The sequence below is a fragment of the Nomascus leucogenys genome, chromosome 1a (assembly GCF_006542625.1).
Source record: "Nomascus leucogenys isolate Asia chromosome 1a, Asia_NLE_v1, whole genome shotgun sequence".
Classification (NCBI taxonomy): Eukaryota; Metazoa; Chordata; class Mammalia; order Primates; family Hylobatidae; genus Nomascus; species Nomascus leucogenys.
Window position 1 is genome coordinate 81,714,457 of NC_044381.1, and position 25,784 is coordinate 81,740,240.

At 51.0% G+C, this 25,784-nt stretch overlaps 1 protein-coding gene across 3 annotated transcripts in view; it reads right to left on the reverse strand.

The window, feature by feature from the left end:
* The window catches only part of SPTB (spectrin beta, erythrocytic), a 134,378-nt gene that overhangs the window by 25,011 nt on the left and 83,583 nt on the right, over positions 1–25,784 (reverse strand). For all 3 annotated transcript variants that reach the window (XM_030812148.1, XM_030812143.1, XM_030812155.1), the window contains 16 exons: positions 25,379–25,537; positions 24,159–24,461; positions 23,309–23,459; positions 21,845–22,715; positions 20,566–20,703; positions 15,253–16,009; positions 14,606–14,808; positions 14,402–14,492; positions 13,109–13,255; positions 11,154–11,417; positions 8,576–8,782; positions 8,009–8,098; positions 3,970–4,248; positions 3,234–3,364; positions 2,067–2,271; positions 1,431–1,805 (listed from right to left, as the gene is read on the reverse strand). In XM_030812148.1, coding sequence (XP_030668008.1) covers positions 1,431–1,805; positions 2,067–2,271; positions 3,234–3,364; positions 3,970–4,248; positions 8,009–8,098; positions 8,576–8,782; positions 11,154–11,417; positions 13,109–13,255; positions 14,402–14,492; positions 14,606–14,808; positions 15,253–16,009; positions 20,566–20,703; positions 21,845–22,715; positions 23,309–23,459; positions 24,159–24,461; positions 25,379–25,537 — 4,371 coding nt within the window. The remainder of the gene's footprint in view (positions 1–1,430; positions 1,806–2,066; positions 2,272–3,233; positions 3,365–3,969; positions 4,249–8,008; positions 8,099–8,575; positions 8,783–11,153; positions 11,418–13,108; positions 13,256–14,401; positions 14,493–14,605; positions 14,809–15,252; positions 16,010–20,565; positions 20,704–21,844; positions 22,716–23,308; positions 23,460–24,158; positions 24,462–25,378; positions 25,538–25,784) is intronic.

Below are 25,784 nucleotides of genomic sequence, written 5' to 3' on the forward strand. Positions count from 1 at the left end.
TGTTCCCTGGACATTGCTCCCTAGGTGCTGTGGGCCTAGGACTGGAAGGGCAGCTACCTCCTCCTGGCCTCCCTGCCCAGGGCACTGCTGGAAGGTAGAATCTTCAGCCTCCACCCAGGGGCTGCTGTAGGAGAAGGCTCCTTGCTTTGACACCTCTGCCTACCCAAGATACCTCTTGAACTTTGTGAAGGTTTGGGAGTGAGAGGAACTCCATGCCCTTTGATCTCCTCAACAACACACTAATGAGAGGAACTACGTACCAGGCACTGTTCTAATCACTTTCTATTGATGAACTCTCTTCGTCTTTCCAACAAACCCATGAAGGAGGTACTATTACTATTGCTGTTTCTGAGATGGGGAAAACGAGGCAAAGGGAAACTAAGTAACTGGTCCAGGGTCCTTCACACTAGTAAAGGGGTACAGCTGGAATTTGCACCTTGCTCCTGAGTCCCCGTTCTTAACCACTCTGTGTGCTGACTCTCCAAGGAAGGGGTCGCACCAGATGCCCTGATTGAGGCTGGCCCCGGGGACAGTGAAACCTCACTCCTAAGACCTCAGTGGTGCTACACCTATCTCAGGGGCCCTGGCATCCCCAAATGCAACAGCCACACATCAGGCCCTCCACTCCAGCTGGAGGACACATCCCTAAGAGATCCCCTTTTGGATGAACCAGGGGCCCAGCCTACCCTGGTGTTCTGTCCCCAAGCCCTGCTGGGCTGGCCTGGGATTGCACAGCCAGCCTACCTCTCCCTGCTGCACTGGAAGCTGGGGGAGCCCTCAGCAACAGGGGTCCCCTTGCATTTGCCTTTTCTATCACACCAAGGTCTGGGGGACCCTACGGATCTGCGGAGGGCACTCCAGTGATGGGGCAGGGGTCTGAACAGTAGAACTTGGGGGCTCTCCAGCTCCCATGTGGAAAGGCTGAAGTGCCCGGTGGCTAAGTATGTGGGGTCTATAGCTAGGCTGCCAGGAGCCCTGGCTCCACTGCATACCTACATGTTCCTGGGAAACTTATGAGACTTCTACCCCTCCCTTTTCTCATCTACACAGTGCAGGGAATATCAGGGAATATTAGTAGCTGCCTCAGAGGATGGCCATGAGGGTCCAGCGGCTACATACATTGCCCAGAAGAGCATCTGGTGCTAGAAAAGTGCTGTGCATGTGTTCAGTAATAACACTGTACAACTGGAGAAACTGCCCCGTATAGTATTGTATGCACTGGCCTTTTGTAGGATTCAGTTTAAAGAATGACTTCTGAAGCTAAGGAACATCTGAAAGCCACTGCTCCCTGTCCTGAGCTCCTGGCTATCTAAGGAGGCAAAACCTCCTGGCATCCATCCTAGAGGTTTCCCCGCTGACAGCCAGGTGGGGACTGACACCGGGGGCCCCTGGAAGTTGGTGGCAGGTGGGCGGCAGGGGGCTGAAGGTACCTGGACACCCAGTAGGTGGAGCTCCCGCTCGAAGGCCGTGTGCACCCGGTGGAAGGATTCGGCCGTGCTGGCGTCCAGCCCCACATCTTCGGGCAGCTCTCGGTGCTTCTCGTCAATGAGGCCCAGGATCTCGGCACCCGTGTAGAAGTAGCGGTGCAGGTCATAGGAGGCGGCCAGCAGCTGCATGCGCGTGTCAATGAGCTCCAGCAGGTCTGCCCACATCTCATTCAGCCCGTCCTTCCACTCGGCGATGGTGGCCGCCTCGCTGTGGCCCGCGTCGATGAGTCGCTCGATGAAGGCATTCACATTGTCCACCCGCTCCTGCCCAATCGCCCCGGTCTCCCGGGCAAAGTCCCGGAACTTGTCCCGCAGAAGCTGGGCATGGGGCAGACAGAAATGTGGTTATGGGGGGCACAGGGGTTACAGGTGTCACCAGCTTAGCCGAAGACTTTCCCAGGCAGCGACTGCAGCTCCGGGAGCTGCGCTCTCACACCTTCCCCAGGGCAGGCCTGCATCTGCTGGTCCTGCCTCAAATTGGGGAGGTCACAACCTGTGCAGCGCTGTGTCTTGAGTGAGGGCTGGCTGCGTCTACTGCATTAGAGAAAGACAAAGACAGCAGGAGCTGTGGCTACTCACAGTCACGTGGTCAAAATCTTGCCCCATTTCCGGGGAAGAGGCCACCAGCTCCTTTTCTGAAATCCACTGCTCCAGGTCGTCGGTCTCCCGCTTGAGCTGGAACAGGTGGTACATGTTCTCCAGCTTGCGCTTGCGCTCTTCTGCCACGTCCTTCAGCCCTGCGTAGTGCTTGTCCACTTGCCCCTGAAGCCTGATGATCTGTTCCCTGGAATTCAAAACCAAGAAGGCCCTCAGAGACAGCAGCCATGAACCCAGAGCAGTGGCTCGGGGGAGCCAACGTACGCCGACCACAGCCCCCTGGCAGGGATAGGTAGGGAGTGAAGCTCTGGAGAAATGACAGGGGCTTTGCTGGGGAAGAGCTGGGGAGAGAAGGGGCCACACCCTAGCCTCAGGGGATGACACACTGTGCCCTGGAATTCTGTCCTGGAGGGGTGCCTCCCGTGGTGCCCCTCACTCTGGCAAGCTTACAGGGACAAGTGCAAGTGGGGAATGCCTCCATCGTTCTTCCAGAGAGGCTGGGGGAGCAGCACTGCCTGAGCGGGGCTCCTGCAGCAACAGCTCTGCTCAGCCCTCCAGGGAGGGAAAGGACGTACTAGGGGCCCAGACACTGTGGCTCCCAGGGAAATGTCTGGGGTGGCTGCTGAGGACCCACAGTGGTGGGCACCCTAATGGCAGCTGAGGACAGGGCCGTGGCTGGGGGCAGTGTGTGGTCTGTGGGCTTCCATTTATGCAGGATCCACAAAACCTCGCAGCCCAGGTGGGCACAGGTTTCCACCTGTACTCCTATATCATGGTTCTGTCTGGACTGTGAAGTCCTGGAGACCTTCTGGACCATAAAAATAAAAGCTAAAGTAGTCTTCAGTGTCCCTTAGCATATTGTAACCCTTTAGAAAATCGGTGCTTTCAGGTCACCAAAAGGTAGTTTTGCTAACCTCTTCTCTGATCATTTTGCAAACCAGGGCCTCGTTGGCCCAGCTGGAAGTGACTCACACAAAACCAAGCCATAAAATGAAATTGGATCCATCACCAGTCCCGCAGCAATTTTCTCCAGCCCTATTTGATGGGAAAACTGTTTCCATTTTCCTTTTAAATCTGAAGGGACATTGGCTGGTGGGCCCCGGCTTGATCCCCATCTCCTGACCGTGTCACCCCAGGGAGCACACGCACCCCTCAGGGTGGCCTGCAGACAGTAGGCCCTGGGCCCGGCTGGCCAGTTGCTTGATGTTCCGGCCGTAGTCCTCCACCGCACGCTGCTGCCGCAAATGCCGCTTCAGCATCACGATGGCGCCCTCTTCATCCTAGGAGGCAGCAGACGGTCAACGCCAGAGCTCAGCCTGGCCATGATCTCTCCCTTGGTAAGTTGGGCCCCCGCTCCTGGAGGTGCCCGAGGGAGGAGGGGAGCAGGCTTGTGGGACACCCTCAGATAGCCACACATGCTTCCTTCCTGCCTTTCTGATTTCCCAGCAATGCCCGTGCCCTACCTTCCTCTCCGGACTCTCGCGATTGGTATCCAACATACACCCTTCCTTTTGTGTCTTAACCCCTGTCCTCATGAAAACATCCTATATCATTCCAGCTTTGAGAGACCCCCACCTGTCACCTCTCACCCCATCTCTTTCATAGCAGTTCACCAGTACAGAATCCATGGTAAAGAAAAGTAGAGAACCCTTGGGTTAGAGCAAACCTAAGTGGGTAAACATGAGGCACCTGGCTGCAGTGTGTGCCCTGCAAGGGTGTGTTCAAGGAGGCACCAAGGGAGGGCAGGGAGTCTGTGGGTTCCTTGTGCCCCTCCCCGGGCCTCACTCCTCACACAGCTGGACTCACAAGGCTCCCCACCGACAGCCAACCTCAACTCTTCCTCTCTGCCTGGGCACCCTGGCTGGTATCCCCTGCCCGAACAGACCTTGGGGGTCTCATCGGAGATGACGTAGAGCTCCTGCTCGCCAATCCAGGCCTCAGCCTCATCCGCATCCAGGTAGTACTGCTGTGCCTCGTTGGCATCCCTCAGTCGCTGCAGCCTCTCGGCCGCTGCCTCCCGCAGCTTGTCCCAGGAGCTCTGCAGGTGCCCCAGGCGCTCCTCAAGGTCCTGGCAGTCGATCTCCGCTGCCTCCACCAGCTGCTGCCCTCTCTGCAGCACATCCTCAACCCGCGGCGTATGGCCCAGAATCTCATTCTGCAGTGTCTGTGGCCAGAAGGAAGGGCTTGGAGCAGGGCCTTCCCACCATGGTGGGGAGGCTGCTTCTGCAGTGGCAGCACAGCTCTGACACCCTTGGTCCCTCTAACCCCCTGTTGCTAGAGCAGAACAGGTGATGGCGATAAGAACTACCAAGGGGACCTCTTGCAGGCTGCTAAGCAACTCATGTGCACCATTCTTTCACCCTCAGGTGGCCTGCTGAGATAAGCATGTGGAAACCGGCATGCAGCAGTGAAGTCCCTCAGTGGCAGAGCCGGATTTGAACACAGCTCCACCTGACCTGGAAGCCTGTGCTCTTGACTGTCCCCTATCTTCCTATGCTTCAGCAGAGCTTGATTCCTTAGATGTATGTGTTGGAAGGAAAAAAAAAATGGCCTTTTTGATACCTTATTCTAACAGCTTTTGCAGGATTTATGCAGGATCATTTATGCAGGATCTGCCCAACCCAGCAGCTCAGGTGGGCACAGTTTTTGCCTTCCATCTAAAAGAACAGGTGACAGCAGCCCCTTGCCTACAGTCTCAGCTTTTGTTTTGTTTTTCCCTACTTCTATTTCTCAAATCTTTTGTGAGCTTTGCATTAGTCCCTGTTTGAGCCTTTGGTCATGAACACAGCCTCTTCCTCCCACCCTGGTGGCTGGTCACCTTTTTCTTCAGGAGGCCCTGACACGTGCTACTTGTTTTCTGGGTCCTAGAGGTTGGGCTAGCTGCTGCTTGTGTGTGGGCTCCTGAGCTCCATATACCTCACTACCTGTTTCTTCCCTCTCTATATAATTTTCCTGTGGCCTTTAAAATTGGAAGGCAGGGGCCAGAGCAGCCCACGTGAGCAGCACAGTGATGGCCAGCATTTAAAATATATACAGAATAACCACATCTACAAGTCACATAACCTGCTGAAATGCATTTTTACACTTTATGCTCAGAACCTCAATTTTTACAATTTCCAGTAGTCTCCGCAGTTGCATTCAAACAACCCATGTTTTCAGCTCCATTTGCTTGTTTACTCTGAGATCTTATGACCTCTGCATGGTGCCCTGAAAATTAATTTCATTCTTTAAGATAGGGTCTCACTCTAGTCACCCAGGCTGGCGTGCAGCGGCACAATCACAGCTCACTGAGCCTCAATTTCCCAGGCTCAGATGATTCTTCCACCTCAGCCTCCCAAGTAGCTTGGACTACAGGTATGTACCACTACATCTGGCTAATTTTTTGTATTTTTTGTAGAGATGGGGTTTCGCCACGTTGCCCAGGCTGGTCTCAAACTCCTGGGCTCAGGCGATCCACCTGCTTCGGCCTCCCAAAGTGCTGGGATTACAGGTGTGAGCCACTGGGCCCGGCCTAAAAGGGTATTTCTTTCTTTTTAAGCAATTACTTTCTAGTATCTGTGCAGGGTACTTACGTTTAAAGTCGTCTTCCCTATCTTCATTCATTCAACAACTATGTATTAAGTTCTTTTCTATGTACCAGACCCTGCTCTAGGTAATAGGGACAATATAGAAACAAGAGAAATGAAAATCCCCGCACTCTAAAGCTTACAACCTGGTAGAGGAAATAGAAGGTAAACATGCAAATAAATGAATAAACAAAGGCTGGGCCTTCCTCCCTGGGGGCTATGAGGAAAAGACAACAGTGGGATGAAGAATGTCTGCTGCAATGTGGCAGGAGCCACTTTAGCTAAGGGAGTCAGGGAGGGCCTCTCTGAGGAGAGGACACTTGACCATGACACGAATGATGGGAGGGAGGCAACCACAAAGAGATCTGGGGGTGAGTGTTCCTGGCAAGAGGACTGAACAAGTGCAAAGGCTCTGGGGTGGACATGAGCTGGGACCGTCCAAGGCCACAGAGAGGGCCAGAAGAGCTGGAATACTGTAAAGGAGGGCAAAGTGAGAAGAGCTGAGATTCAGAAGCAGGCAGGGGCCAGATCAGGCAAGACTTGTTCTTAATCCTGATTGCCCACTGAATAATCCAGGGAAATAAATGAGCTAGGGGCCTACCCCCAGAGATTCTAATTCATCTGAGGTGAGACCTGGGCATTCATCTGTCTAAAAGTTCCCTAGGTGATTTGAGTGTACAGCCAGGGGTGAGAACCCTTCATGTAGTACCTTGTGGAATTTGTTCTAATTGCAATGAATAGCCCTGGGAACAGTGGTCCCCAAGTGGAGTCCTGAACCAGCAGCATTACCTAGGATCTTGTTGGAAATGCAAATTATCAGGCTCTATCCCCAGAGCTTGATGCAGTGGATCTGGGGGTGGCACCTGGTTAAGTTGTGTAAACTCACCCAGAGGGCTTCTTAAAGGAGTTGCATATTGGAGTTTGAGAACCATTGCAATAGAGGGTTTTAAGTGAGGAAATGATAAAATTGGATTTATGGTTTAGCCAGGTGAGCCTAAAATAGTCTTCACTAGGGCAGTCACACTCTCCCAAGGGGCTGCCTTTCCCTTCTTGGTTAGGGGAACCCCATCCATATTTGTCTTGCCCTTTTCCTAAAATAGCAACTGCCAGCCAGGGGAGTTAAAAACCTTTGAACAATAACACTTATAGAGGCTGCACGGAATCAAAAATCCTAGCGTTGGAAAGACTAGAGTTGGCTCATTTTACAATTAAGGAAACTGAGGTCCCAAGGATACCGTGTCCTACCAGCCTTCCACTTTTAGCTGAAGGTTGTGGCATTAACTGAGGCTAGATTTCTATCATCTTCTAGCCCAGGTCCCTGCGTGTGGCTTCTGGAGCCTCTGCGACTAGATTGTGTCAACCAGAAGCAAAGGGCCTAAGGCAGCTTTGAAGAAACCTCTCTGAATATAATCTAGGCCTCTGCACTGCTGCTGGGCTCAAATGGTCCTGTGAGCAGATGTCAGCTGCTGCCAACTTGGGGGAAGGGAGTGCTGTCTGCCATGACCTTCCTTCCTCAAGGAGCTGCAATACTAATGGGGCACTCTGGGACATGTCACTTTTATCTGGGATCTAAGTTCCTGGGATCTCCTTGCTGACCCAGAGAGCATGCAGAGGGAGGGTCTCTCTGTCCAAGAAGAGTCAGTGGCCATTCCCCTGGCCGCTGCGACCCCACACAGCCAGCTTCCTTACATGATTCAGGCTCCCACTGCAGCCCTGACCCAAGAGGAAGTGCTTGGCATCTGCTCACATCCAGGATCCTGACCAGGGCCACAGGAGTTCCCAACCGGGGCTAAGCAAGCGCCAAAAAGCAGAGGGATGTTTGCTCCAAGGGCTAAGAGTCCAAAATTAGTGGCTTCCTAATGGAATTTGAGCCCCACAAGTATCCTCATATATCGAGAGAAATGGGGCCTACTTACCCCGAGGACACCACACATGCCAAGCTCAGCCCTGGAAGAGGGGCAAGGCAGTGTTGTGGGAGAGAGACCAGGAGTTACTGCCCTCCTCTCAGGCAGACCACTGGATACACTGAATACAGAGCTACTGAAGCACATCAACCTCCAGGCCAGGCCCCCGAGATCCTGCATTCACCTGTGCCTGATGGAGGCTGAATGGCCCTGAATCCCCAAGTACCAGGATTCTTCCCTCCTCTGTGACCCTCCCAGAATTTGCTCTGTAATCACAAAAACCTGCTCTTTCTGCTGTAAGATTACCAATACGGTTTGGAGACCCCAAAGCTACCAACAAGAACAATAATCTGCTCTTGCTAGCCTTCTGCAGGTCAGGGCTGGGCCTACCCCCGTGGGGCCAGGTAGGGGTGAGGAGGGGTGGGTGGCGCTGGTGAGGTGAGGCAGGACTCACCTGGTTCTTCTTCATGAACAGTTGCACAGTTTGCAGATTAGTGCCATAGTCGGCTGACTGGGCAAGAGGCAGCCTCTCCTCCACCCAGAGCTGCAGAGACCAGAAGGCAGGGGAGAGCTGATGACAATCGTGGCCAACCTTTCCCGAGTGCTCACCATGGGCAGGGCAGAACTTTGCTGGCAGTGTCTCCCCAGTTCCTCCCAACACCCCATCATGGTTTTGCCCCCATTTTATAGATAAGAATATTTGGGGATTTTGAACTGAGGTTCCAAATAACTTGCTCCTAGTCAGACAGTGGGAAGGTAACATAGCTGGATCTTGAACCCAAGTCTGTCTGACCCCAAAGTCCATGCTCTTCACCGAGCAATGCTAGCAAGTGAACGGTGCATTCCCAACAAAAGCACTGGCTTGAGCTTTCCATTTAATGTAATCCTCACAACAACCCTGTGAGATAAGGGGTGAGGTGACCAGTCATCTGCTGCCAAAAATTGCTCTGGGCAGCAGCCAGCTACTCTGATGGCAGCTGGTGGCTCAGCCTCAGAGGGTAGGGAGCTGTGGCCCACGCACCGTCTCATCCTCTAAGTCCCGGCTGATCTGCAGCTTGGCTCTGGATGATTCCAGCTGCTTCTTCCTCCTCCCCAGGGGTTCCAGGAGGTCCAGGAACCGCTTCTCGATGCTCAAGTCTGCATCTCCGCTCTCCTCTTCCATTGAAGGCACCTGGGCAAACAGCTCCCCCAGCTCCTCTTTCCGCACATTCACTTGGTCCTCCACTCGCTGAGACACAAGGGGATGGTGTCAGCACCAGCCTTGGCACCTGCACGGCCCCTCCATCTTCTTCATTCATCTGCATCCCACCCATCCTTTAAGGCCCAATTTGAGCTCAACTTCCTCCAGGGAGTCTCCTTGGATGCTCCCGGTCATCTTTCCCTCCTCTGAGTGCCTGTTCTGTTTCTCATGCATCCTTTTGGGTCTCTGTCCTACCCACTGCAAAAGGGGTTGGAGATGGATTAGAAACCAGGAGACATTTTTGCATGATAAAAGCAAGTCCAGTTAAGAGGAAGAGTAGGAGTGCTTACTTTAAAGTTTCAGATTGTGCTCAAAGAAATCAGAGAAGACACAAACAAATGGAAAAACATCTCATGCTCATGTGATAGGAAGAATTAATATCATTAAAATGGCTATACTGCTCAAAGCAATTTACAGATTTCATGCTATTCCTATCAAACTACTAATGACATTCTTCAAAGAACTAGAAAAATTATTATTATTATTATTTTTGAGATGGAGTTTTTCTCTTGTTGCCCAGGCTGGAGTGCAAGGGTGCAATCTTGGCTCACCGCAACCTCCGCCTGCCGGGTTCAAGTGATTCTCCTGCCTCAATCTCCAGAGTAGCTGGGATCATAGGCATGTGCCACCACACTCAGCTAGTTTTGTATTTTTAGTAGAGACAGGGTTTCTCCATGTTGGTCAGGCTGGTCTCGAACTCCCGACCTCAGGTGATCCACCCGCCTTGGCCTCCCAAAGTGCTGGGATTACAGGCATGAGCCACAGTGCCTGGCCTAGAAAAATCATTTAAAAATTTACCTGAAACCAAAAAAGAGCCTGAATGGCCAAGGCAATCCTAAGCAAAAAGGACAAAGCTGGAGGAATCACATTACCTGAATTCAAATTATACTATAAGGCTACAGTGACAAAAACAGCATGGCATTGGTACAAAAACCGGCATATCAACCAATGGAACAGAATAGAGAGTCCAGAAATAAGGCCACACACCTACCACCATCTGATCTTTGACAAAGCTGACAAAAACAAACAATGAGGAAAAGACTCCCTATTCAATAAATGGTCTGGGAGAACTGGCTAGCCATATGCAGAACATTGAAGCTGGGCCCTTTCATTAGACCATATACAAAAGTAAACTCAAGATGGATTACAGACTTAAATGTAATAACCCAAAACTATAAAAAGCCTGGAAGACAACCTAGGCAATATCATCCTGGACGTAGGAATGGGCAAAGATTTCATGAAAAAGACACTAAAAGCAATTGCAAGAAAAGCAAAAATTGGCAAATGAGATCTAATTAAACTTAAGAGCTTCTGCACAGCAAAAGAAACTATCAACAGAGTAAACAGACAGCCTGCAAAATGAGAGAAAATAGTTGCAAACTATGCGTCTGGCAAGGGTCTAATATCCTGCATCTATAAGAAACTTAAACAAATTTACAAGAGGAAAACAAACAATGCCATTAAAAAGTGGGCAAAGGACATGAACAGACACTTCGCAAAAGAAGACACACATGCAGGCAACAACATATGAAAAAAAGCTTAATATCACTGATCATTAGAGAAATGCAAGTAACCACAGTGAGATACCATCTCACATCAGTCAGAATGGCTATTATTAAAAAGTCAAAAAATAACAGATGCTGGTGAGGTTGCAGAGAAAAGGGAACCCTTATACACTGTTGGTGGGAGTGTAAATTAGTTCAACCATTGTGGAAAGTGGTATGGCAATTCCTCAAAGAGCTAAAAGCAGAACTACTATTTGACCCAGCAATCCCATTACTGGGTATACCCAGAGGAATATAAAACACTCTACCATAAATACACATGTACACTTATGTTCACTGCAGCACTGTTCACAATACCAAAGACAGTGACTCAACCTAAATGCCCGTCAATGACAGACTGGATAAAGAAAATAAGATACATATACACCATGGAATATTTCGCAGCCATAAAAAAAGAACGAGATCATGTCTTTTGTGGGAACATGGATTAAGCTGGAGGCCATTATCCTTAGCAAACTGATGCAGGAACAGAAAACCAAATACCACATGTTCTCACTTATAAGAGGGAGCTAAGTGAGAAGAACTTATGAAAACAAGGAAACAACAGACACTGGGGTGTACTTGATGGGGGAGGGTAGGAGAAGGGAGAGGAGCAGAAAAGATAACTATTGGGTATGGAGCTGAAAACCTGGGTGATGTAATAATATGTGCAATAAACCCCCATGACATGTGTTTATCTATGTGACGAACCTTCACATGTACCCCCAAACCTAAAATTAAAAATAAAGGTGTCAGATTGGCTTCCACGGATCCCTTCTATCCTAACACTCTGAGTCTACAACCCACTCACGTGCCTTCAGCTTAGCCAACATCCGATTGACACTGGTCAGGTCCTTGCCCGGGTCGTCTGACCGCAGCTGGTCCTCCATGGCGCTGATCCACTTGTTGAGGTCAGCATGGGTCTGCAAGCGCAGGTCGGAGCTCCTGGCAGCCGAGAGGTGCTGGGTCTTCTCCTTTGTAGTGGCCTGCAGCTCGTCCCAGAGCCGGTGCAGGGCTTCCAGCTTTTGGGACACCAGGGCTGTAAACTGGGGCTTCTCATCCATCAGCTGCTTTCCTTCCTAGGGGCAAGGAGGAGGAGAGCTCACATTCTGGGCTGACTGGGCCTTGGATCAGCCCTGCCCCTGATGGTTGCAAGAGGCTACCCAAGAGGAGGTCAGTAAGGCAAAGAATCTTCATAGAACGTGGGTAAGACTCAACTGAAATGGACTCTGAATCCCCAGCATTAGCAGGGGTGTCCAACCTTTTGGCTTCCCTGGGACACTTTGGAAGAAGAATTGTCTTGGGACACACATAAAATACATTAACACAATAGTTGATGAGTTAAAAAAAAAAAAGCCTGTGCATAATTTTCATGATATGCATCACCATAGATAAGGAAAAAGTCCTCATATTCAAAGGGTTAGACACCACTGGTAGGGGAAGCTGGGCAGGGAGAGCAGTGCTGGGGGCAATGACTCAGGGAGACCGCAGCTCGGGAGTTGCAGACAAGGGTCAGCTGCTGTGAGAAAAAGGATTCCAGACCCGTCCAGGTACAGCCAGTGCAGAAACTGCCCCGTGAGTTCCCGAGGTTGTGCGCTAACCTTCGCTGACCTCCTTTGGTTACTGAGGTTGCCTTGCCTGCTTTTCATCTGCATAGATGTATCATTTTTGGGTGGGCACAGTGTGATAGAAATTGGACGTAGGAATCTATATCACTAATAATAGTGTTTTTTTTTTGTTTGTTTTTTTTTGAGACAGAGTCTCTCCTGTTGCCCAGGCTGGAATGTAGTGGCACAATCTTGGCTCATTGCAACCTCCGCCCCACAGTTTAAGCCCTTTTGTGTCTCAGCCTCCTGAGTAGCTGGGATTACAGGCGTATGCCACCATGCCCAGCTAATTTTTGTATTTTTAGTAGAGATGGGATTTTGCCATGTTGGCTAGGCTGGTCTTGAACTCCTGACCTCAGGTGATCCGCCTACCTCAGCCTCCCAAAGTGCTGGGATTACAGCTGTGAGCCACCATGCCTGGCCTAATAGTTAATATTTATTGAGTGTCTCATAATTGCCAAGTACTATGCTAAATGTTTCATTTGTCTTTAAGTAGTGCTCACAACTCCACTGGGAAGGTCCTATTATTACTCTCATTTCATAGAGGAAGAAACTGAGGCACAGGGAGGTTAAGAAGTCAGTCTGATCCTAGGGCTCCTTTTTCATGGACAGCCATGGTAGAGACGAGCAAAGGTAGTGATTTCCACATCTAATTCCAGCCACATTTGGACTTGTCCACTGGGCAAACTCACTACAGAGGGGTCCCTTGGTTCACCAACTACAAGGAGTGGAAACGACCACTCCCCAGTGGTTCTGCCCATCCAAATGATGAGGATTAATGGCTCCCTTGGACCACTGTGATCGTCTTGCCTATTCCTCCAGCCCTGTGCAGGACAGTGCTGGAGCCCTGGTAAGGGCAATGGAAAGCAAACATTAATAACTGCTGTCCTGGCACTGGACACTGAAGCTCTAACTAGATGTCCTCAGTGTCCTGGGCTGTCTCCAGATTCAGGTGACCCAGAGGAGGCACTGATTGTGACCAGGTGTACTAAGACTGACTATATCAGGAGCTCTGAAGGTTTAGCTACTATTTAGAAAAGTTGTTCGCTGCCACGTTCTGTATCGTCAGCAAGCTTTAGGACAGGGTCCACACCCTGGGTGAAGCCCATCCAGGCAAGCCTATCTGAGCAGAGCACCTCCCGCCACCCACTCACTTTACTTACCGCATCGATGTTCTCTAGCCACCCTTCATGGGAAGCCAGCTCTGCCACAAATGCCTGGTGCTTTAGCCATTTATTGTGAAGGTTTCGTGCTTCATCATAGGAGACATCCTGAGATGTCAGCAGCTTGTCGTTGATCCAAAGAGTGAGCTGTGTGCATAAAGAGTGGGCTGACTATCCCTGTGTATATTTCTTTGGCAGGGCAGAACCTGCTGCTTATCCCTGGCTGCAGAAGAAGGCCATGGGGAGGAAGTGCAAGCACAGAAGAGAACTCATCTGCAGTTCTGGATCCCTCTGTACCAGCACAGGCAACTTTACCCATGACAGGCCAGGGCTAAAAGGTGGGCACAGATGCATCTTCCCCACTGGAGTGTGTGTGGTGTGAGACCAGGGATACTTTACTCTTCTCTCCATATTTTGAGGACCTAGGACAGGGCCTAGCATATTCTAGGAACCCAACAAGTGTTTACTGGATAGGTGGATAAATCATCCTTTGGCAGTAGGGTGAGAGATCCTTGATAAACACAGGAAAAAATGTTATTTGAGGAAGAAGCCAAGGACAGAGGTCAATGAAAACAAAGTTGTCTGGGCTAAGAGAAAAGGAGTATGACAAGAAAGAAGTCAGGGAAAACCCCATTCCATGTAGAAAGTACTGTCAATGGAGGGACCTGGGAAGGCGGATTAAAGACCTTCCTTGCACAGCTGGCCCCAGGTTGAGCAAGGACCTTCTGAGCCAGCAGTTTTCCAACTGGCAGGTTTGTTTAAAATGTTCTTTCTCTGTCTCACCCCTTAAAGTTCTGATTCATCTGGCCTGAGTGGGACCCAGGGGTCTGCTTTAACTAGGACCAGTACTGGCTCCATAATCTGCAGGGCCCAGTACAAAATGGAGTTGTTCAAAAGCATGAAGAATTTCAAGATGGCAAGAGTAGAGCATTAAACTGAGCCCAGGGCCCTTCTAAGCTAAGCACAGGGTGTGACACAGGTCACACATCCTTGAAGCTGGCCCAGACTGGGTCCTAGGTGATTCTAAAATAGACTGTTCCTAGACTACTCTTAAGAAACTCTGGCCTAGACTTGGCAGGTTAAAGATGACTTTTCAGATTTGAAAAAAAAAAAAAAAAAATAGTGCAACTGAAGATTCTAGAGGATGACCCAATTAAGTACCCAGAGGTCCCCACTCATGGAATCCCACAGCTCTTGAGCTAGAAGGGATCCCTGTGGACTTCCTGCCTTGAGGGCACTCTGCTTCTAGAAAGGAATCTCCAGGAAAGCAGCCGCTCCTTGCTGGAACCTCACCTCCTGGCAGTTTTGGAGGAAGTTCTGTAGCTCCAGGTTGTCTCTCAGTAGGACAGAGGCCTCCTGGGCCTTCTCATTGTTCTTCCTGTGCCTGGAAAGGAAGCCAAAAGCACAGTCACAATAGTGCCGAGCTTGGGGTCCTCACATGGTACCATTACCCCCGTGTGGCTCTGGGGGCCTCGTGGCCCTGGGGCCCAGGAGTACCTGTCCTCAATCAGCTGCACCTTCTCCTTGATCTTGTCTGAGTATAGGTTTCCCTCAGCTACCAGCTTGTTTCCAGAGTCCACAGGACTCAAGACCTTATCCCGGTTGTTCTCCATAGACCCCAAGAAATCCTCAAACTTCCGGATCCCAGCCTCTGCAGCTTCAAGGGAGTCTGGGGGCTCCAAGTGAGCCAGAGTATATTCCTGTTGGAACAAGTTTCCAGACAAGGCATGAAGACACACGGAGGAGGTGATGAGCACACCTACCAAGCAGGAGCACCACGTGCAGCCACACAGGCCACGGTATGAATGAGTCCCCTAGAGTAGTACAGGGAGGAGGCACTACTCCCCAGGCCTTGCCCCCACCCCTACCCCAGGGGCACGCAACAAACAGTGTGCCTAAAGCCACATGGAAGGCTAACCACCCAGGGCAAAATGCGCTTCTCTAGCCTCTGATAGACCCAAGAACAAGGTGTAGTTTGGGACACAAGGCTGGAAAAGGCACCTAATGAGAAACAAAGATTTCCCCCATGAGTGAATACAGAGTACAAGACAAGAGTAATGTGGTCCCTGAGCCTTACGGCACTTTTGTGGACTCACCACAAGAGCTACTGCCCTGAGAGACCCGCCTGTCCCAGCCCTGAATACCTGATTGCTGAGGATGGCTTCAGCCTGCTTGGCATCTTTCTGGAACTCCTGGAAGCCAAGGCACTGAGCAAGGGTGTGGCTGCGGCTCTCCCACATCCTGCCCAGGGCATCCCAGCCAGTATCCAGGCCCTCCAGCCGCTGGCCCAGAAGCAGATACTCTGGGTCCGTCTGGCCTTGGATCACTTTCTCCCCAGACTCCTTAACACGCTGGTAGCTGTCTTGGTGCCCGTCAATCTCATCCTTGATACCTGCATGCTGCTGCAGGAGCTGCTCAGCCTCTGGGAGGGATTCAGGCATGTCCTCAGAGGCCACAGCCTTCTGGGTGATGGAGAGCCAGGCCTGGAAGTCATCCAGATCCTGCAGGAATGCCTGCAGCTGGCTGACTTCCCCCAGCAAGTCCTCCTGGCCCTGCAGGGCTTGCTGCAGGCCCTGCCACAGCTCCTCCAAGTGTTTTTGCCGCTGACCAATGTCCTCCTTCTGCTCAGGGTGCGAGTCCATCAGCTGCTGGGACTCACGCTCCAGGGCATCCACACGGGCCTGGATGGCGGCCACGTCGCGCTCCAGCCCTGACAACTTCCGCTGGATGGCGATGACACCTGCCAGGTCCCGCCCCAGGTCTTTTGTGGACTCCACTACTTTTGTCTTGTCCGTGATCCACTTGCTGGTCTCCTCGCAATCCACGCAGTAGTTGTGCACTCGGAGGGCTGAGTCCACAGCCTCCCGCCGCTTTGACACCAGGGTCTGGAATGCCTGCCACCTGCCGGATGGGGACACAGCCCGGAGGAGAGAGACACCTTCTCCCTTAGCTCTTCCCATAGGAGACCCTGACCCCTTCCCACATTTCCCACAAGTCTCCCCCCACAGACTTTGTATGATAAAAAGAAAAAAAAATCTACCTAACAAAGTGTAGATGAGCAAAATTCACTTATCCAATTTTACTCAAGACATATATAACTGTCAATCAGACCTTTTGATCAGCACGGGGCAATTAATGATGTGATTCCAACCATAAGTAAAGGAACATGAAAGCAAAGGCTATGCATGTAGCTGGAGTTCAGGAAAATATACGATTTCCCCAGAGTTTATGAAATATCAAAATCATTAAAAGGCTCAAATTAACTTCAAGAATGCTTCAGGACACAGGGTCCCCCGTTGCCCTAGAGGAACCATGTAAATGCCCAAGGCCACATGCAAAGTCTCCTAGGGACTGAAAAAGATCACCTTGGATCTAAGAGAAAAGACGCCCTGGTGAAAAAGAAGAGGAAGAAGAGGAGAGGGAAGAAGAGAATGAGGAGGAATAAGCTGTGATGATAATTTAAATGACTAACATAATCTTAACCTTTGAGCGCAGTGTTGCTATGAAATACAGAAATGTGCTAAGGTCTGGCGGATGCCTGGGGGCCTGGGGTCAGTCTGTAGTACACAATAAGCCTCTTTCAAAGAGCTGCCCATCAGCCAGGCCAGACCACTAGGGACACTGCCCTTGGGCCTAGGTTCACTCTGTCTGCATCACTGTAATTTGCAGGCTGAATGCTCATTCTCTAATCGAACCCATCTTTCTCGAACACCCACAGGGGTATAAGGCATTTTGTTGGCCTTTGGGAGAATACAGACATAACCAGACCTTGCCCTGTGGGATGTATGATTTAGAGAAATATTCAGACAAGCTCACAAATAACATAGCATAAAGTTTCATGTGCACAGCACCTAACAGGCAGAGAGGAGGATTAAGGGAGCTGGAAGGAGCAACGGGGTGTGACAGTTGCTCACATGACCTCCACACAACCCATCACTGGACGCAAAGCCCCAGTCAGTGAACACACCCCCAGTTCCTCCACTGGAGTGACCAATTAAAGGATGGGACCAAGTCTCTCATTCATCTTTGTCCCCTGCCTCAGGGGATGGAGACTGAGGGACTAGGAGATGGACTGGGCAGAGAGCGCTGTTTTGCATTCCCAAGGTGTGACAACAGCAGCCAGTGTGATTTGAAAGGTCTGCAGAGAGATGTAAGAGACAGGCTGGGAGAGACCAGGGATACGAGAGAGGAGAGAGAGCCTGCAGACTTCTCGGCTCCCATCCCAGACCATGAAGACCCCGTGCTCTGGGGATTCCATGCCTGTCTGGCACACAGATGGTGCTCTAAGGCTGGGAAATCAAGAGGTTTTCTCCAAGTTTGTTTGAAACCCCTGGAATTGACAGGGAAGTGCTCCTGGGAGAGGGTCTGGCTGTGTCCCCAGGCAAGAGGCCCCATAGTGATTTTCCAGGCCTTTACTGGAGTGGCCTCACTGTAGCCATTGGGTGGAGGCCACACGAAGATGCACTGGAGCTTGGGTCTAGTCTGCTTCCCACACCTACGCTTGCCCCCTCCACTGCACTGTCTTTGAGATGGAGGAGGTTGATAGAGCCACTCTAGTTAGCACTGGTCAGGCAACACCAAGAGTCCAGGTTTGGTCCTGGGCCAGGTTTTTCTTCAACTGGAATGCATATGGTGAAAAATGATCACACATTCATCAAGTGTTTGAATGACTCACACATAAGCTTGGCAGAAAAATTTTAGTTTTTTCCCAGTTCACTCATGTACTAAGCATTTATCAAGCAACTCTCAGTTGCCTTGTGGCAAACAGTGACCTAGGCACTAGGGATATGGCAAAGAACTATGCAGGCTGGGCTCAGTGGCTCACAGCTGTAAACCACAGCAATTTGGGAGGCTGAGGCCGGAGGATCCCTTGAGCCCGGGAGTTCAAGACCAGCCTGAGAAACATAGTGAGACCTCATCTCTACAAAAAAACAAAAAATTAGCTGGGTATAGTAGTGTGCATCTGTAGCATTAGCTACTCAGGAGACTGAGATGGGAGAATCACTTGAGCCTGGGAGGCTGAGGCTGCAGTGAGCCAAAATTGCACCACTGTACTCCAGCCTGGGTAACAGAGTGAGATTCTGTCTCTATAAAAAATTAATTAATTAATAAAGAACAATGCAAAGTCCTTGCTTTCATTCAAGTGGTTAGAGACATAAACAAGTCTATAATCCATCAAGTGGTGATAAGTGCAAAGAAAAAATAAAAGAAGGTAACAACATAGAGGCCAAGGGGGTCATTGAGAGGAAGGATGTGCTGCTTTCAATGGGGTGGTCAGTGGAAGCCATGCCAATAAGCTGACATTTGAGCTGAGACCCGAATAAAAAGAGTAAGCCAAGGGCATAGCTAGGAAAATAATATTCCAAACAGCAGGAATCCCAAAAATGTATTAGGTGTGCAAAGCCCTTGGGCAATATAAATAGATACAGGTCTTCATTTGCTTACGTAGTCTAGTAGGAAAGTCCTTGGGGACAAAAATAATTAGAATATAAGATGGGATGTGAAGCTCAAAACCAGTACAAAGGAGGAAAAGATGGCTTTTCATCTGGAAAACTGGAAAGCAAGTGACTTGGACTGGCCCATGCAGAGACAGGATTTGCAATATGTAGAGGGAGGGAGAATGCACCCTGAGGGGAAGAACCGCAGAGGCACGAGGCGACACTGGGAGTGGAGGTATAGAATGGGCATTGTTCTGAAAAATAATTGAAAAGCTATACACGGAAGAGGAACCAGGGTAAGTTTGACATCTCTCAAGGGCAGAGCCAGAATCAGTATGTAGACATTTCAAGGAGGCAGATTTCCACTCAATGGAAGAGCAAACTTTTTAACCAAAGAGAGTTGCCCAAAAATGAGATAGGCTGCAGGGTGAGGGAGTGAGTTCCCCATCACTGGCTAGACTGGGTGACTTCTCAGATCCCTTTCAACTCTCAAATTTAATTTCATGCCTCAGGTTTTTTTCTCACTTAAGGATGGCTGGTACCTTGATATTTTTCACTTGGGGATAGGGCCTGTTTTAGGGGTCTGTAAAGATAAACATTCTCAGACTATAGTTCATTGTTGAGGTGATGAGTTGTTCCTCTCAGGAAGTTTCTCTGGTTTAGACCTGCTCCAGTTTCCTCAATTATGCAGCAATTGCAATAATCTCTACCACCTCCTACCCACCAACACACACAAACTCATTACCTACAAGGCGAAAGAAGAGGGAAGAGGTATTCTCTTCCTTTGTAAAACATCAGATTGACAAAGGAATCTCCTGAACCGCACTCTCCAGCTTGGGCTGCTAAGACAATCATCCCATTCTAGTGGCTCTAAAGAATTCCCGTCATCGCTGCCTCCCCTTAGCCCCCCAGTGAAGTCTCCACTGTTCTGATCCCTTTCTTTACAATGGAGTCTTCCCTAGGCCCACCTCCCGGATTGCCTCAGGCAGAGCAACGCTCAGGCACAAGCGTGGGGAAGGGGCTGGGGTAATGGGGAGGTGGTGAACACGTGGCATTGCATGTGCAGGACCCAGGGTAAAGACAGGGAATGCAGGCATTTGCGGTGTCCTCAAAGATCCTCCAGGAACTCATGGTGATTTCACCCCACACTGAAAGCACCCTCTCTCTAAAGGCTCCTCGGGGCCTGTTTTTTGTTCTGGCCACAAAGCTTGCTTAAGCCTCCCTGCTAATTCTCCTCTTCATTCAAGCCAGCCTCATTATCGATACTGCATTTGGCAGAGGCAGGAGCATTATTTTATGGACAGTACTTAAGAGCTCTCAGAAAGCAATTTTCTCTGCCCAAGAATGTCCAGGGAAATATAGCATGAGAAGCATATGGCCTGATTCTAAGTTTGGGCGAACTTGGGATGTGTCCTCCATCACACATACACACACCCGCCCTCCCCAGGCACAGCATTTGAGCCTCCCAGGACTCGTCTCTCTCCCTCCCTGGGCTGTTCACCACCTCGATCATTCCTCCTTGCTGCTACAGCTCCAGTACTACTGGGAAGGGGATCGTGGCTGAGACAGACAGGAATGTCGGTGGGGGCGTGGTGGCTTATGCCTGTAATCCCAGCACTTTGGGAGGCCGAGGTGGGCAGATCGCTTGAGGCCAGGAATGAGACCAGCCTGGCCAACGTGGTGAAACCCCGTCTCTACTAAAAATACAAAAACTAGCCAGGCATCGTATCGCACGGCTGTAATCCCAGCTACTTGGGAGGCTAAGGCACAAGAATAGCTTGAACCTGGGAGGTGGAAGTTGCAGTGAGCCGAGATCACATCACTGCACTCCAGTCTGGGTAAAAGAGCAAGGCTCTGTCTCAAAAAAAAAAAAAAAAAAAGACAGGAATGTTGAGGGTATAGAAGTGTTGGTGCATATTAGGTGGACTAAATTTTGGGCCTGGCCCCCAGCAGTGTGTCAGATGTTGAGACACACCATGCCCTACCCACACCCCGCCCCATGCCCTACCCACACCCCACCTGGTGTTCAGATGGTCCTGGTACCGCTTCACCTCCCTGCTGCGTGGGTGGCCACTCTCTATCAAGCTGTTGGCAGCGAGGTTCACACCATCAATCTGAGTCATCAAAGTCTTCATCTCCTGGTCCAGGATGTCGAACCTGATATGGGCAGAGGAAAATATGAGGATGGGTGAGGTGGCAGCAGACATTTCCTTGCCAGTGGCACCCCCAGTCTCCAGAACATGTAGCTGTTGCTTTCTCCTTCCACTGCCTAAACCATTTGCCCAGGTGAGGCAGGAGGAAGAAAACAGATATGCTGGCCCTCCTTTCTGGTTCATGGGTTTGATTTCATGAGTTAGCATTGCCTGGAACAGGCCGGGAGAGAGCCAGTTACTTCCTACATGGGCTTCTGGCTCGACAGAGACATATGAAGGGGAGGGAGGGCTGAAGAGAGGTTACTGTGTATTTGTGTGGGGGATGTCAATTGTCACAAGGGCCACCTTCCAGGCCTCTGCTCTTCCGGCTGTTGCTTTTGGACTCTGAGTCCAATGTCTTGACATCTCAACCCAAAAGATACCCTTTCCAGCCAGGTGCTCCATTCCTGGGTAAGATAAGGAAAAGCTGCTGGGTTGGTGGTCGGGGGGAATTTGTGGTTCTGAAGGCCGATCCTTCTAGGGTAAGAGCCCAGTACTCTCCAGCATCAGTGCAGCACCACCTTGACACTGTTCCAGAGAGCGGCCTCCCCTTCTCCTGACTCCCTGAATTCTGTGCTTCAGCTGCTGAGATGCTGCACAGACTGGGGGCATGCCTCATCATCTGGGGTGCTGATAAAATCAGAACACCAGGGGTGAGAGTGGCCTTGCAGACAGGGGGTTTGCAAATTCTCTCTGTGGCCCCTCAGAGTCTCCTGGCTTAAGGACTGCCACAGAAAGCTAGAGCTGGCAGGGTCCTGGCCTCTCAACCTCCTTCTCCAGAGTAGCTCCATTTTTCCTCTGTGTGACCTGGGGGTTCCATACACAATTCATCTGAGCAAAGACTGCTATTGCTGAAAAATAATTGAATAACTGGACTAGATAAATTCCCTTTGTTTGAGGAACACAAGGCCCCAAAGGGTGAAGTATCCCAGGCCAAAGAGCCAGAATAGAACTTATGACTCCCAATGCCAGGACTTTGCAACAAAGGGCATCCCAGGGCCTCTCAAAGAGACCTTTGCTGATCCAGAGACTATTACCAAACTAGGTGGGAGATGGTGCCCAGGCCTGGGTACAGGGAGGTGAGGAAAAGATGAATTAACTCTGACCTGTGCTGCACGACCTCCAGGTCCTCCAGGGTGTCTGGCATTTCCATCTCGGCTAGCCACTTCTCCTTCTCTCCCATCCACAGCTCACAGGCGTCTGTCTCCCCGAACACCGTGTACAGGTCCAGGGCTTCCTGCAGCCTCTGTTGACGTAGGTCCGCCTGGGCCACCACCTGTTGGTAGAGCTCCCGCAGGGCCTGCAGCCGATGGGTCACATCCGGGGAATCCCGAAACTCTTCAGGGAATCCCTGGGCCTGCTGCTCCAGGTGCTCCATCACCCCACGGCTCTCCTCCAGCTCCTCCAAGAAGTCCTTGTGCTTTTTCCCCAGGGCCCGCGTGGCCCCTTCGTCCTGCCCCACATCTTCACCAGAGAGCAGCCGGTGGGCGTCTTGCAGCCAAGCCTTCAGGTCATCCGCATCGCCCTGGAACTGGAAAAAATTCTCAGCATCCTGGAGGTTCTTCTTGCAGAAGGCAGCCAGCTCCTTCAGCTGGTCCCACTGAGCCGACACCTCCTTGACGCGGGCCTCGATCTGCGGGTGCCCAAACTGCTTGCGCGCAACCATGCCATGAGCCTCCTGGAAGATCTGCTCCAGGTGAGCATCCAGCCCACGGAGCTCGTCCTCAAAGGCCTTGTGCTTGCGCTGTAAGATGAGCACACTGGTCAGGTCTTTGCCATAGTCTAGGGAAGAATAGATCTGCTCCTTCTCCTTGATCCAGCTCTCAGCCTCATCCATCTCCCAGAAGAACTTCCAGAGTCGTTTGGACTGCTCCAGTTGGGCCTTCCGCCCAGCTGCCATGTTGCTCAGCTCCTCAAAGCACTGCTCCAGGTGGCTGATGCGGTCCTGGATGACCTGGGGGTCACAAGGCTGGTACCCTGGAAGAAATAGGGGGAAGGAGGACAAAGTGGGGGATGGGCTTCATTTATGTGCACGCTTCAGATAAGCTGCCAGGTTGGAACTACACAACCCTGAAGCTGCCATGTCACTGGGGCTTTGGGGTTGGATGCAGGGGGGTCCCAGTTGCTCAGAGAGTGGACAGATTCTTTATAATTATTTCCCACTGAACTTCAGGGTTAAGGAAGATAAAAAATGGGGTTAGTTCTTAATAGAAATGTACAACATAATTTTTTTAATTAATTAAAAAAATTTCAAGGTCATTCTTGAAAGAGACAGTGCGTCTCTTATTTAAAACAAGAATCTGGAAACCTAAATTGTCTCAACCATAACTTGAACCAGCAAGGAGAATGAAGGACAGAGGGTGCCTCCTTGGTGATTATAGGTTATCGAAGTAGTTGCCTGCTCTCTAGAGAGTTTGGCTGTCCCTCAAGCTTCTTTCTTGGACCATTACTTGATGAAAGTAACAGAACTTTAAAGTTGGTTCCAGGAGATTTATCCAAGTTGGGGTGTTAGGCCAGAGGTGAGGCTCTGGCATTGGAAGACTCAAAAGGGGAGACAGACTTGGTCTCACCTTTCCCCTCGGTGAACTTCAGGGTGGCTGCAGTGATGGCCTTCACTTTGTCCCCTTGGATGGCGATGTCAGCTTCCATCAACTTGTGCTTCTGTAGCAGGTCTTCAACCTCCAACAAGTGCTTCCCAAACTCGGCAGACAAGAGGTGAGCCTGGCAAAGAGAACAGCAGAAATGAAACAAGGAGAAGTGAAGAGACCTACGCATTAGGAGAAGAGACCCCTGCAAAGGGCATGTCTCTAGTATCCGAGCAAGGGTGAGCCGAATGCAGCCAGAAAAGGGCTGCTGCTGAGGATTGAAGAAGCTCCAGAGGGGGAGTGCCTCCTGGGGGTGCCCATCGGCATCATCCATAGAACATCTTACAGATGCTCAAGCCCCACACTCATCTACTGCATCGGTCTCAGGGTTGGGGCCTGGCCATGTGTATTTTCACAAAGCTCCAGGGGCAGTCTGATGTGTGTCCTCAGCTGAGACCCACTGCGGCAGAGAGAGAGGAGAGGTTGCCCTTACGCTGGGCAGTTTGACTCTAACCAGAGTCAAATTGTAATTACTAAGAGTTTGATTCTCCAGGTTCCTGATTAATGTCTGTCTCTTCAAGGCCCTGAAGGTTGGCACCGGTGCTGCCACAAACCCAAGAGTTCTCGGTCACCAGGGTACCATGGACCTGGGCTGGTATCACCCGCTGGAGCAGAGTGGACCAAGAGGCAGAGAGGTAGGTGCAGCTAGACACTCTGCTGCCTCAGAGATATGACTGGCTGGGAGGTGTCTAAGGAAGCCTATGCTAACTGCAGGGCCACTGAGACCCGAGGTGAGCGCTGCAGGGCATGGCAGGGGGCGGCCCCCAGGGCCCACCTTGATCTCATCCATCCAGTCGATGCTGTGCAGCATGTCCTGGAAGAGCTTCTGCAGCGCCAGGGTGGTCTCGAGCCTCTGGCGCCGGGAGCGCAGCAGCTCCTGCAGGTAGCTCCACAGGCGCAGTATATTGTCCTTGCGGGCCGTGATGCGCTTCTGGTCATGGTAGTTCTCTTTCTCCAGCTCCTGAGCCAGGTCCTCCAGGGCTCTCACCCGCTCCTCGTAGGCAGCTGTGTCAGTCTCGATGGCCTCGTGCTTCTTCTTGGCAGCCTCCACAGCTGCCAGGTCATAACCAAAGTTATCCTGCCCCACGGGGAGAAAAACAGGCAGCTCAGACAGACACCCAGGGGCTCATCCCCAAATTCAGGGAAAGGGCAGCTCCCTTCAGAACCAGTCCTAGATGGGAAAGCACATTCCCAAGAAGCAGCTAGTTCGGCCTTCCTTTTGCAGCCTGTCTTATCAGACCCAAGTTCCAAAAATTAATGTCTCACAAGAGCCTCTAAGACGAGTTCATGATTTTACTCCCTGTGACACCCGCGTGGGAGATGCAGCCTGCGTGTTACTAATGGAGCCCCTTGGCAGCCCACTGACACTTCCCACATGCCTCGAGTGGACCTGTTGGATTTTGGGCAGGAAGGGGCTGCTTCTCACTCAGAAACCCATGCACCAGCAAACAGATGGTTTATTCACATGCTGTCTGGGGTGCGCATACACTCTCCAGTGCTCTCAGAATACTTGTTGCCCCCTTTCTGGACAGAAACTAATTTGATTCCAAGCTCTAAGTGAGAGGGAACAGATGCTCTGATGAAGAATCAGCCCTGGGGTCAATTCTTAGCTAGAATTATGTCACAGCACCAGAGGCCAGAGTCCAAAAGGCATGCCCGACACAGACAAGGTGCAGTCTATGATTTTACCATATCCCCCGAAAACCACAATTTAACATTAACTCAAACCCCAGCTGTAGCTGACGCTACAGGCCCACATAAAACAACTTCAGCGGCCAGTTCTAGACTCCAAGGCTCTTTCCTAAAAATAAGATTTAATAAATCCTGGAGAGCTCCTCCCCAGATGCAAATCTTGATCCACCAGATCACGGGGGAGCTGTACTGCAAGGCATGAGGAGAGGCTGTGAGAAGCCAGCTTGGACTCCAGCCCAGCCAAGAGCTGGGGGCTCTGAAGAACGTCCCCTCTCCTGTCACCCAAAGCACGTCCCTCATTACCTGGGCCACAAGGCGCTGGTTTTCATTGAGCCAGGTCTCTCTCATTGCGGCCTTCCGGTCAAAGCGCCGGGCCAGTTGCTCTAGCTTCTCCTGCCGAATGAGCTCATTTCTCAAGGCCAGCTCCCGCTGATACTCAGCTTCCTCCAGGCTTTCCCAGGCCTGCACGAAGGGTGGAATGAGAATTCTTGGGGCACAAGAGAAACGCCTCAGTTTGGGGGCTCCACCTCTTTTACCCAACACTGAGTGATTTCTGGAATCAAGGTACAGCCTGATGCTCTTGGGTGACGTGGTAGCAGGTTAAAGATCAATAAAAGCCTTTTGGCTTTCATGTCTGGGCCCATCGAAGATTCAGAGGGCACCACTCATGAGTCTCACTTCCCTCTTCCCCTAAACCTGCCTTAGACTC